At 41.5% G+C, this 12,776-nt stretch overlaps 1 protein-coding gene across 1 annotated transcript in view; it reads left to right on the forward strand.

Moving 5' to 3' along the window:
• Positions 1 to 12,776, forward strand: part of TENM3 (teneurin transmembrane protein 3) — a 776,836-nt gene that overhangs the window by 726,132 nt on the left and 37,928 nt on the right. The window contains exons 23-24 of the mRNA XM_088446965.1: positions 443 to 597; positions 3,454 to 4,328. Of these exons, the coding sequence (XP_088303091.1) occupies positions 443 to 597; positions 3,454 to 4,328 (1,030 nt within the window). The remainder of the gene's footprint in view (positions 1 to 442; positions 598 to 3,453; positions 4,329 to 12,776) is intronic.

A 12,776-nucleotide genomic window follows, 5' to 3' on the forward strand; every position in this document is an offset into this window, starting at 1 on the left:
GTATGGATGTGACCGGGGGCGTGACTAGATGTTTTAACTTTGAAGGTCCTATAGCAAAAGTTTGTAAGGGCCCCTATGTACCACCCAATGGTGAAAAATGTATATAACACATGTAACTTTGACAAGGAAGACGGGCCCCAATCAGCTCTGGGCCCCAATAGCAGTTGCACCCCCTGCGTCTATGGTAGATACGCCCTTGGATGTGCCCTGAGCAACGTGGTCGTCTACACCATTAGCCCCACTGTCTTCCTAAATACATAAAATTGAAAAATTGCATAATTTTGTGAGAAAACTAGAAATACAGTTTTAATACACATGCGGCCAGAGCTGCAATAATGCAGTGCTCTGTGCTACAATCTCCGCGCCTCACACCTGGAGCTCCTACAGTAATAGTTCTCACCAGTGTTTATGTGTTCCTGATCTATTCTCTCCACACATAAAGGTATTGCTGTGGATAAGAATGGATTAATCTACTTTGTGGATGGCAAGGTCATCAGAAGAGTGGATCAGAATGGAATAATATCAACATTACTTGGATCAAATGACTTGACCTCAGCACGACCTTTGACCTGTGACACAAGCATGCATATCAGCGAGGTATGTCTGTGTATATTATAATAAACCAACAAATCGCTTACCGTTGTAAATAACTATAATTAAAAATGTTATAATTGCTACATGTGTAAAACCCTGGAGTTTAACCTGATTGTAAAATCAATAATGGTTTACTGTAATATTCATGTTATCATATGTGTAAGTATACTTATGCAAGTGTAATTGTGGTAGACCCTTTACTATCACATAAGCGATGACTTTACATTCCCTTATCTTTAATAGTGTTTTGTATCATACAACAGCAAATTCAAGAGCACCTATCCTCTCATACAGCATAGACAGCACTTTTGTGGTTTTAGAATGTAGCGTAATCTGTATTCATAAGGATGTAACCTAGTGGTTTACTAGTTCCTTGGGAATTGGTAGACTTGTAAATTGGTGCAGATTACAGAATAGCTGTCTCCATTGTGTGTTGGCATATTGTGCATTTAAATTATAATGGGGATTTTTGTATTAGAAAAAAAATTAGGTTCTGTATACATGTCCATCAATTTGGCATACAGTTTTTAAGGCAGTCTAAAATGTAATATAAGCAGGGAAGCTTAACACATTTTGAACTCTTTATAAAGCAACGTACAAGATGTCGTCCATGCTTTTAGCAGACTTTGGGGGAGATTTATCAAATCTTGGAGAAATATAAAGTACCAACCAATCAGCTTCTGTCATTTTATTGGCTGTGCTAGAAAAATAAGAGTCAGAAGCTGATTGATTGGTACTGTATTTCTCTCCACTTTATCTCTCTCCAAGATTTGATACATTTCACCATGTGTTGATCCTTATATGCCACACATATACCACTGGGTTTCATTATGACCATTTTAAGAGAGTATACAGTTGGTTTTGCCTATTTAAAACTACAGAGTCCTTGTTTAGTCTTTGAGTAATGTTTTTTTTCTAATAAAGTAATTTTTATTCAGCAACCAAAAATATATATAAAAAAACAACAGAACAGATATGCAAAAAAACAAGAGCTACACAAGACCCGAAATATACAATGAAAGAAAACACATATAATTGCAACAGTACAAATCAATATTCAGTAAAGTATACAAAATTAATAAGCAAAGCAAATCACATATAGCCTTGAACATACATTAAAATGGGCTAAAATAACAACAATTCTTAAAGCAATGAAACCCAGTACAAATAGCACAAAAAAAAACCATAACAATTTACATACTATGGGCGGTATTCAATTAGTTTCGAATCAGCGAAAAAATTCTGCCTGCCCGACTTTTAGCCTACATCACGTGTTTTGGACGTGAAGACTTATCATTCGCGTCCCCGCTTTTCGCCCTATTCAATTACTAACCAGGCGAAAATGGCAAGCGGCGAATGCAGAACAGGCGGAAAGTACTGTCAGAATAGGGTAGATCAGTGTGTTCCCCCCAAAAAGATGCACTAACATTGCGGATCAGTGTAGAAGTGTTCCAATAGCCCTAATAAAACTATTTGGGGTACTGAAGTTATTTAAAATCCTTGTTATTAGTGTTCTTGAAAAAGTGGTGAAGAATGGCATTAAGCAGTGTTTTTTGGTGAAAATAAGTAGTCCAGTCACATTTGGGGTACTTGAAAATGGGTCCTAGCATAATTTTATGTCTCTAAAGTGAACTTTAAAAAAACTGGAAAAAACACCCTCATACATGCCGCTGCAATCCCAAAAACACTTGGCCCCTCCTTACAGCACCCCAAGAAGTGTATTTCGCTAGTTTTTATAGTTGTCTCCCCACTTTCTATTTTTTCGCCCCCAAAATGAAAGTACTTTTTTGGGGTGTTCTTATGTTTTTTCCCGGGCTTTTTAGACACAGTTGTCCTTTGGGGGGCTATCCAAAGGGTTCTGAGTGGTGTTCCCACGTTTACACCCCAAAATACAAATGTTGCACTTCTTTTCTCCTGCTATTCTTAGGCAAATCTTTTTCGCCTATTATATTGCATTGACTTTCCGCGTAGGCGAAAACCATCTGGAATTGAATTTGGAGATAAGTTCCGGCCACGCGAAAAGCCGCGATCGGCGATACTTTTCCGTGGAAAACGGCTTTTCGCTTGTAATTGAATACGGCCGTATATAGAGAGAAAAAAAAAGACAAAACCCAAGAATACAACATAAAACAAAATAAAATAAATAATAAATGAAGCCACACTCGAAATACCACCTGACTACAGACATAAAAACAAGGAAAAACATCATACATATATACATAGTGTTCTATACAGGAGTCGGAGACGCATAAGTGGATTCCAACCATCTGTTCCATATATGGTCAAATTTAGATATTGTCTTACGAGTAAAATACATATAACGCTCATGCTCCACTGTAACGTTTACCAATACAACCCACGCTGGGAAGTCTGGACCAGAAGTAGCCATCCATGAATGAGCCAGACAGACTTTAGCTAGTGCACATAAATTAGCAGCATATTGAACACTGTAATGGTCCAATTCATCATCCTCCTTTGCTCCCAAAGTACAGACTTTTGGGGTAAGAATCGTGAGGGGAATACCAGTGTTAGACATCGCAGATTTCACCTGAGACCAGAATAACCAAACCACAGAACACTCCCAGAGTAAATGGCAGAAGGTCCCTCGGGTAGTACCACAATTGGGACAAAGGTCAGATTGTCGGCCTCCGAAGTGCATCAGACGAACGGGAGTCAAATACGTTCTGTGTAAAAGAAATAACTGGATCTGCTGAAATCTGATAGATGTGGTAGCCTTACAGGGATATTCCAGGGCTGCTTCCTATTCCTCATCACTAAGAGTCCCCACCATGTCAAGTCTTTGAGTAATGTTTAGTGGACTATACACATTGACATCTGATGCAATTTTATATTCTTTAGGTGAGATTGGAATGGCCCACAGACTTGGCCATTAATCCAATGGATAACTCTATATATGTTCTGGACAACAACGTAGTTTTGCAGATCACTGAAAACCGGCAGGTCCGCATTGCTGCAGGGAGACCCATGTATTGCCAAGTACCTGGTGTTGAATACTCAGTAGGAAAATTTGCTGTTCAAGCAATATTAGAATCTGCCACAGCTATAGCAGTGTCTTATAATGGGGTGCTTTACATCACAGAAACCGATGAAAAGAAGGTCAACCGGATTCGACAGGTAACTACCGATGGAGAGATTTCATTGGTTGCTGGAATACCATCGGAATGTGACTGCAAAAATGATGCCAACTGCGACTGCTACCAAAATGGAGATGGTTATGCAAAGGATGCTAAACTGAGTGCTCCATCTTCCCTGGCTGCATCCCCAGATGGCACTTTATACATCGCAGACTTGGGCAATATCAGAATTCGGGCTGTCTCCACAAACAAGCCTGTTCTTAATTCAATGAATTATTATGAGGTCGCTTCACCAACAGATCAAGAACTCTATATGTTTGATGTTAATGGTACCCACCAATATACCATGAGCTTAATAACTGGAGACTATTTATATAACTTTAGCTATAGTAATGAAAATGACATAACTGCAGTGACTGACAGCAATGGAAACACTCTCCGCATCAGAAGAGATCCGAACCGCATGCCAGTGAGGATTGTTGCACCCGATAATCAAGTGATATGGTTGACAATAGGTACTAATGGCTGTCTGAAGAGCATGACTGCCCAGGGGCAAGAATTGGTGTTGTTTACCTATCATGGCAACAGCGGACTTCTTGCCACGAAAAGTGATGAAACTGGCTGGACGACCTTCTTTGAGTGAGTAACTATTGTTGAGTAATTGCTTTGCTTCTGTAATAATAATTTAAATAGTATACCACAATAAGGACATCCCAGTGGTCGCACCTTTGAGGCTTAAGGAGCCCCATACAATGTGGAAGCACAAAACAGGGGCCCTGTGATGTTATTTTTTGTTAACTTTAAACAGACATAACGTTACAAATATTATTTTTAATGTATTAAGTATGTATTTGTCCTATTAATCATTCACTACTGTACTATAAAATATAAGACTCCATACTAACTAATAGTTTAGGTGTAACTGTCTGGCTACATAAATGAAATAGCACCAAATATTATACCATCCTTAGTACTATAATTAATGGTAACTCGCACCATGAGATGCTCATCTTTGCTAAATGTTACCTTGCAAAACGTAGAGATTCAACCTATGTAATGAAATTGGATCTTAATTGGACATTTTCAGAGATACATCTACAAAACTTTAGGCTTCACCTGGAAATGAAATTGGAATCCTGAAAGCTGCCCTGAACAGGTTTTGACTGTAGACAAATCAGCAAATGATGATAATATATGTATAGTGCTAAAATGAACTTGTCCACTTTGAAGTGCTGATGTTTGGGTGCTTTCTTAGCATTCTATTTTGCAATTTCACATTATGATTTCCATTACTGCTTCTAGCTAAGGTAGAATCTCGGATGATCCATTTATAAAATGCTAGTATCACAAAAGAAAGTATTCCTTCCCAGCTAATTAGACATATAAGAATTACTCTCTCTATCTACTGTGGCAGTATTTAATCAATAAAATAATGACTCCATAATGGCGTTTACCAGCAAGATGTGAGAAATCCGTCGCACCATTCTAAATTATAATTTACTACTTTATCTCTATTGGATTCAGAAAAAAACACTTTGTACAAAAGAAGAAAAAGTGTGTCTAGCCATAAAGTAACATAATTGGAAATAGCAGGGGGCTACATAAATACATATAGCATTATAAAGTGCAGTGGAGTTGATGTTTGTGATTCAGTGCCTACTAACTTTACTATCAATAATAGAAATGATGGAATTTCTTATTGACAAATTTCTGTAGGATACTAATACATGTTTTATTTTGCCATTGATAATATTATTTGCTATTATTACCTTGAAAAAAATGACAAGCATATGCCTATTAACAATACAGTCATAACAGAGCACATGCATTCTCATAAATATCAGTTCAGCCCGACAAAGCTCCGTATCCACTGTGCAGGCGACTGAACAACTTTTAACACTGGCAGTTGTGTCCTTATACCATTGACATATCTAGAATGGGTGCAGGGGGTGCGGTGAACATGTGCCCCTAGGTCCAGGGGCGCACAGCGCACAACCTACAACCATGTTTAATACTGACCTCTCCGGCGTCCCACATCGGCGCTGCAGCAGCAGCACAAATCACCATTACAAATAGAGTCCCTCTCCCGACCCTACCCATGAGGCAGCAGTGAGATCAGCCAAATAGTTCTCGAGGGAACTAAGGGCCTGATTCAGAGCCGCTCTTAAGCGGCCGCTCGTTCGCTCTGAGCGATGTTCGCACAATTGCGCATGCGTATGGGTCGTAATGCGCATGCGTCAACCAGTCATTGCGGTCGGAAATCGTGCGCTCGCAAAACAGCGAGGGGCTGCTAATTTGATTGACAGAATGTACCGTTTGTGGGTGGTAACGGGAAGGTGCTTGAAAACGGGGGAGTGGAGATCCGAACGCAGGCGTGCCTAATGGTCAAAAGGGCGTTTAATGGGAGTGCATAATTAGTAAAGGAGCGTCATCGACCACGTCACTTGGTTGTCTTTTAGCCTGAACTGCTCGCAGTGATATCAGTAAGAAAAAGCTACCACAAGCACTGCGAGCAGTTCAGATGCCTTTCGATGTACCCGATTAATCCAATAAATACCAGAGACGACGTGTGATGCGAACGGCAAAGGGGCGTCTTTACAAAATAGCGAGCGCATTTTTCGTTCGCTCGCTCGCTCAGACATAGAGAAGCATCAACAAACCGCAAAGAGCGAACGCTCAATTTAAATAGACGGCCCCTTTTTTGGAACGAGCGTCCGCAAATAGCTTCCACGTCTGAATCAGGCCCTAAGTTCCCATCATTGCAGTTAGTCCTTGGCTTATGCTCGCCCTAGTGCTGTTCAGACTGCATTCTGGGACATGATGTGACAGTCACTGACCACTACATCACTGCCCTGGGGGACCGGGGAGTCAGAGGAAATGCATTCTACACATGTACAGAAAGAATCTCCTTTTTAAAATCCAGGGGACGCAACAGGTTGGCATGGGTTGCAACCGTGGCAGCTAAAGCCCTGGTGACTGTGGTCGCATACCATATGACCATGCCAGTCGCATGTCATGTGACCACACAATTTAAGTGTTTAAGAGGGAACATATTCTGAGGGGACACGTTTAATATGCCAACAGAGGGGGTTCCGGCTGTCACAATGCCAACATCGGAATCCCGACACTTATCTGAATACCGGCGCTGGCAACTCGGCCGCCGGAATCTCGAATGTAAGTTGCGGGGTTGGGGGAGGACTAGGCATTAGGTGGAGTGTTAGGGTTAGGCACCGGGGAGGGAGGGTTAGGTTTAGGCACTAGGGGGAGGGTTAGGGGTTAGGTATACTTACCTTCAGCCGTCGGGATGCTAACCTAGTGGGCATGCCAGCGTTGGGACTCTGAGCGTCGGGATCCCGTACCCAACCCTGTTTGAGGGTCAATGTTAAACTAAAAATATATATATTTTTTTAACTTCATTCAATTTGAGATGCATGTGTCGATGGTTAGTTTATTCATTTGTTAGCATCCATGTGATGGAGCATGGGTCACAATGCCTTGCTATTTAAGCATCTCAAAGCAAAGTTGTTGGTAACGATAATATACAGTAGGTAATAAATCTTCAACAGTAGTAAATGGTTTTATTTTTGTTTAGAAAAATAATTAAACCTAAGCTTTCTGAAGTTATTTGTTTATCTAAAAATAACGCTACCTCCTCATTATATAGGATGGTATATACCAACTGTATAAAATGACTATAGTTGTCCCGCCTGACACCAGTTTAGTATACATATCACATTTGTATTAATGGTATGCTTCTCTGGGTGGGTCTTTTGTTTCCTTGTCACACAGATCTGATGCTTCTAATTAGATTGACAGAGGTGCACGTTTTAAAAGGAAATAAAATCATTAATTTCTTTGCAATTTAGAATACATTTAAATATGTAGCCAAAGGCCATTGCAAAGCAACGTATTGGCCGAAGACTATTCCAGTTTAAAGAAATGCAATCCAGTTTTAACCTTGATGATTGATTTTTTTATTTATTTTTTTTAAACTGTATAGTTAAGTAACAAAGAACCTATAGATGAGTGCCTTACGCATATCCTCTGCAAGGCCACACAAGGCATGGCCCTTCCAAAGGTGAGCAGTGGATTAATGGGAAGTTTGATGTTCCTTAGGCCTGGTTTCTTCTTGTCAACAGTGATAGCCATAACTGTAGGTTAAAGGGATAATTGTGTCCTTACAGTATTTTTCTTACGTTTTCATAACATTCATGCACTTTCCATATTTCTGTCAGCTTACAGCCTAATTTTGGTGCATGAATCCTACGGCGATAAAGCAACTTGACCAAGGTCATAGTGAGCTGCCACTGGGTTGGAACCCAGGATCTTTAGCAGTTCTGAGTTTTCTTTTACTTCATTGTCTTTTTCTGAAACTATGAATCTGATTCTGAATTGGGAGCAAAGTAAGAAAAAATAGCAAGTAGCTCTGCACCTGGACAAAACATGAACTTTTGTTGTTTTGCACGTAGGGTAAATACTGGCTGCTTTTGCATGTACCGGTAGCTCATGCTGGCCAGCTTTATTTGTATGCTGCAATTTAGATTTGAGTTTGGACGTGACCCTCCCAACCCTAAATCCCTCTGCACATTTAAGATCTGCCCACCTGCATTGGCAAACGGAAAGAAGAATGGAGGTTGCCAGAGAGGGGTCAGAAGATCGCTCTCCTGTAAGACTACCCTCATAGAGTTAGTGACTAACTCCATCTTATGGATTGAGTGTCAGCTTTATTAATGTGTATAGTACTCAATATCAGAAGTTGAACCCCACTAGCACAGACACCTTATGTCAGTAGTAAGCAGTGAGAAACCACAGTATATATATATATATATATATATATATATATATATATACATTGTGTGTGTTGCTCACCTGCAAGAAAATAGTGCAGTAAATCTCATGGTCAGGCAACCTGAATCTGGTACACTGATGGTTATGTGAGAGTTGTCGAGAAGAGGCAAGACAAGTCCAAATACAATAGAAAGACTGGTACACTGACAGTTAGGTTTGAACAACACCATTAGACAATAGACAAGTCCAAGGAAACGGAGCTGGGTTGGTACACATGGAATCCACAAGATACCACAGCAGAAGTCCAGGCAAACAGAGCTGGGTTGTTACACAGGGAATCCACAAGGCAGCAGACAGAGGGGTAGACAATGGAAAGTCAGTGGAGTTGGTAATAGATGTCAGACATACAAGGGAGGTTCACACAGTCCTAAGACACAGAATGTAATCAACTTGCATCTAATGGCAGTTAAGTTCCAAATTTATGATAATAGGAGGGCGTCTTTTTAAGTTTGAACCGCCTTAACTTCCTGCACATGTGCACACTGGAGACCTGAACACCAGGAACTGCTTCTTTATCACTGAGCAATATCACTGTACATACAGTATGAGACCCATAGCATCTAGTGAACTTCATAAACAGTTTATAATAGAGTGATATATATATTTGTGAAATAGACTATTAGGGATTATTTAGCATATTTAACCAGTAATAAAAACCCCACAAAAGCATACTTCTAACCGTACTGGTTTTGGCAGGATATTCACGATTGCAGGGGCTGTACCATAGTCCCTTGATCCGCACGTTCTTTCCTATTGGAGGGACACTGGGAGGTATTTCCTCTACTGCATAGAGTAAATAAAACAAGCTAAGCATGTCTGCTGGGAGTGTGGCCATGACCACTGGGGGTATGGCCATGCCCATTATGATGTGGCCTTGCCCCTAGCATGTAATGCCACATGTCCTACTTAACCATTTCCTGATTTTGAGAGGTATGATTGAAGTGGGGTTATCCATTGGAAGGGTTGTTCACCTTGTCCCAACCTTCTTTAATAACAATCTTCCAAATATTGCACTTTGTCTCTTCAACCCCTTTATTATGGTCATATTTACTGTAATTTATGGTTCACAAAGGACTCTGAGAATGTTATTGCCCATGTAAGTATAATAGGAAGGGCCCTGTGCCCTTGACCTGCTGCCTTAATAATTGAAGCAATGTAATAACTGGATATAACTTTGGCTATAAAGAAAACCTGAGCTCCCTTTCCTACTTCCCTTGTAAAGCTGTCATATCACTAGAATGGGAGACAAAAAAGAAACATAAAAATGTTCCAATGAACTTGTTTATTAATAATAATAAAATGTAATTTCACGTTTATATAACTTATTTTGCCGAGTGACAACTTTATTATTAACAAAATGTGATAAATAGCCCTAAATTATATATTTTTCAAGGTAGTGTTTTTGATAAATGTAATTTATTTGACATACTGTAGAGATTTTTCACCATACACCTTTGCTCAGATCACGCCAATTAGCCCCGTTTGGTGCACCATGGATGTTGCAACTTCCCACAAGACACTTTTTCTTATAATTTGTGTCTTATTTGCATCACTAATGTGACAAAGGTACATTGCAGGGGTACACTGAAGACTGATGCTGGCATTTCATGTGATTCTGCATGCAACTCCGTCACTAACCTGGGTAAAAAGGTAAAAGACAGAGGGCCTGATTCAGAGCTGCTCGCAAAAAGCGAGCCCTCGCTCTGAATCAGGGCGCATGCTTTTATTTTGTGTTGCGGCCTCTAGGCCGCTTGCATAGCTGTGGGTTACCACCCACAGCTTATGCGAGCGGCCATGTTGATGGTCGCGATGGTCAAGACCATCGCGACCATCGGGCTTGCGACGAGATCCTTGCGGTAGGGTCTCGTTGCCACAAGCCCCAGTGGACTTCCTGCACTATTAGAGCAGGAAGTCCACCTACTGACATCACTAGTGATGTCAGTAGGGCCGCCCACAAACGGAGGGCAGCTGTTTGCTCAGCCACCCCCCTGCCCCGCCTTCCAAACGGGGCAGCTGTCAATCAACATCGACAGCTGCCCCTTTTGGATGCGAGCGCCAGAGCAAGTGCTTTTTGCGCTCGCTCCGGGACTCGCGCACGCCGCACGTGCACACTGGGCCACCATCGACCCGCTCGCAAGCACATAGCGCTTGCGAGTGGGTCTGAATCAGGCCCAGAGTTCCGATATGAGTGACCTGCACCATGCTTTGCACCACTTATCGTTATGCTTAATCTGTGGCTATGATGTGAACAAGAACCACAGTAGGGTTACAACCATTCTATTTATTTTGAAAATAGCAGAGGAACAGGACCGTTGGTCCCTTAGCCCGGCGTGCATCTTCTGTTTATACAGTCAATGCAGAAACTCCGGAGTCAAACCAAATTTCTGTAAAAATCACGCTCATGCTCTTTTCTGGTGTTCTGGGCAGCTTCCTATTTTTTTTTTACTGCAGACTGTATGAACTACAGGGGGGCAAGTGCATGCCACTGTCTGGCTCTCCGTGTGCATGTCAGAGATGGATCTATAGCAGGATCTATATAATAATCTGCAAAACCAAAGCACATAATTTTGGAGCCAGCGGCTTCTACTGCAGCAAAAGGACAGACCTTAGGGGTAGGGGTGTAGCGAGGGTGGTTCCGGTGGAGCATGAGTTGCAGGTGCCAAAATGGACAGAGGGCGCCATCCAGGGTTCCCGAACTCATGGGGTGCTGCACAGTATGGCAGCCGCCTGTTAGATTTATCACAGTTTGTTTTCTCTATATCCTAAATAAGTTACGGATTTGAGAACCTTTTCTACATTTCATGCTCTCTCAAACTGCCCAGATTGCCTCCCCTCCGGCCCTCCCTCCTCTTCTGTCACCTCCTCTTTCTTGTCAGATTGATTACATTCACTTCTCACCTTTTTAATTTCCTCCCCTCGCTACCCTGTGATTGGCTCTTTGCCCCTGTCCACTCCTTTCTTATTGGTTTCTATCATCACCCCTCTCTGATCAACTCTTTGCCCCTCCCCTCTCTTTTCTTATTGGCTGCTGTCACTACCTCCTCTCCTTTTCTTATTGGCTTCTGTCACCACCCCTCTCTGATCGGCTATTTGCCCCTCCCCTTTCATTTCTTATTGGCTTCTGTCACTGCCCCGCTCTGATTTTCATTGCCTCTCCCCTCTCCTTTTCTTAATGGCTTCTGTCACCACCCCTCTCCTCTACTTTTCTTATTGGCTTCGGTCACTGACCCTCTCTAATTGGCTTTGCCCTTCTCCTCTCCTTTCTTATTGGCCTCTGTAACCTCCCCTCTCTGATCTGCACTTTCCTCACCCCTCTACTCTTTGATCCCCTCCCTCCTTCTCGCCTCATGCATTCATGGACTTCAATTTACTTAAAAGTGACACATCTGAAGTAAAATCCGAAACTTCAATTATAAGGTATGAGTTTAAAAAAAAGTCACTGCTTTGCTATTTAAAGTTATGGATGTGTTCCCAGGCATAACTACAAAGTGTTATTTTAAATGTATTTTAAAAAATATTAGGCGACCTGAAATAATAATAATGGTGGTAGACAGAACATGACCTGGTTAGTAGTACTCACATTAATTAATTTATGCAGTGTATATTTGCGAAGTAGGAGCTTAGCTGAGAAGGGAGCTTCCCATAGGTGTTCCCACTCCAGTGAAAACTGCTTGGGGCCGTAATTGCAGTAATAAGCTGTGCACCCTGTGGAATTTCACTCTAGCACATGTGTTCTGTCAATTTAAGTAAAATTATCATAATATATAATACTAACTCCTTTATTGACTAATAACAATGATTCAAAGGAGTTAAAAGTCAGATCCTAGGTGCTATACATAAATAAAGCAGTGCCAAGAAGCTACCCCTTACTGTCAGATAGTGTATCACCGAAGCATTCTATTCCACCAATAGGACCTCAGTGCCCAGCGTGATACTGCCACTGTTTGCTGTTTTTCTCTTCACACTAGTATTCCCCCGTAGGCTGGCCATACCCCAATGGCACAGTTCAGTACAGGGAGGGGGCGCTATGACATGCACTTTCTCCAGGTGCCATGGTTCTACGCTACTCCTCTGCTTAGGGGACCAAGGAGGATGGGATAAGTATTCAGTAATGACAAAGGGAGGGGACAAGATGCGGACCGAGGCGACCTGGCATAAGCCAGGTCCTTTTACTAGTAATATAATAACAATATAATCTACAGTACATTTTTTACATGTAAATATGCCTCAGGTTTTTAG

This window comes from Taudactylus pleione, unplaced genomic scaffold (assembly GCF_031769625.1).
Source record: "Taudactylus pleione unplaced genomic scaffold, aTauple2 ptg000408l, whole genome shotgun sequence".
NCBI lineage: Eukaryota > Metazoa > Chordata > Amphibia > Anura > Myobatrachidae > Taudactylus > Taudactylus pleione.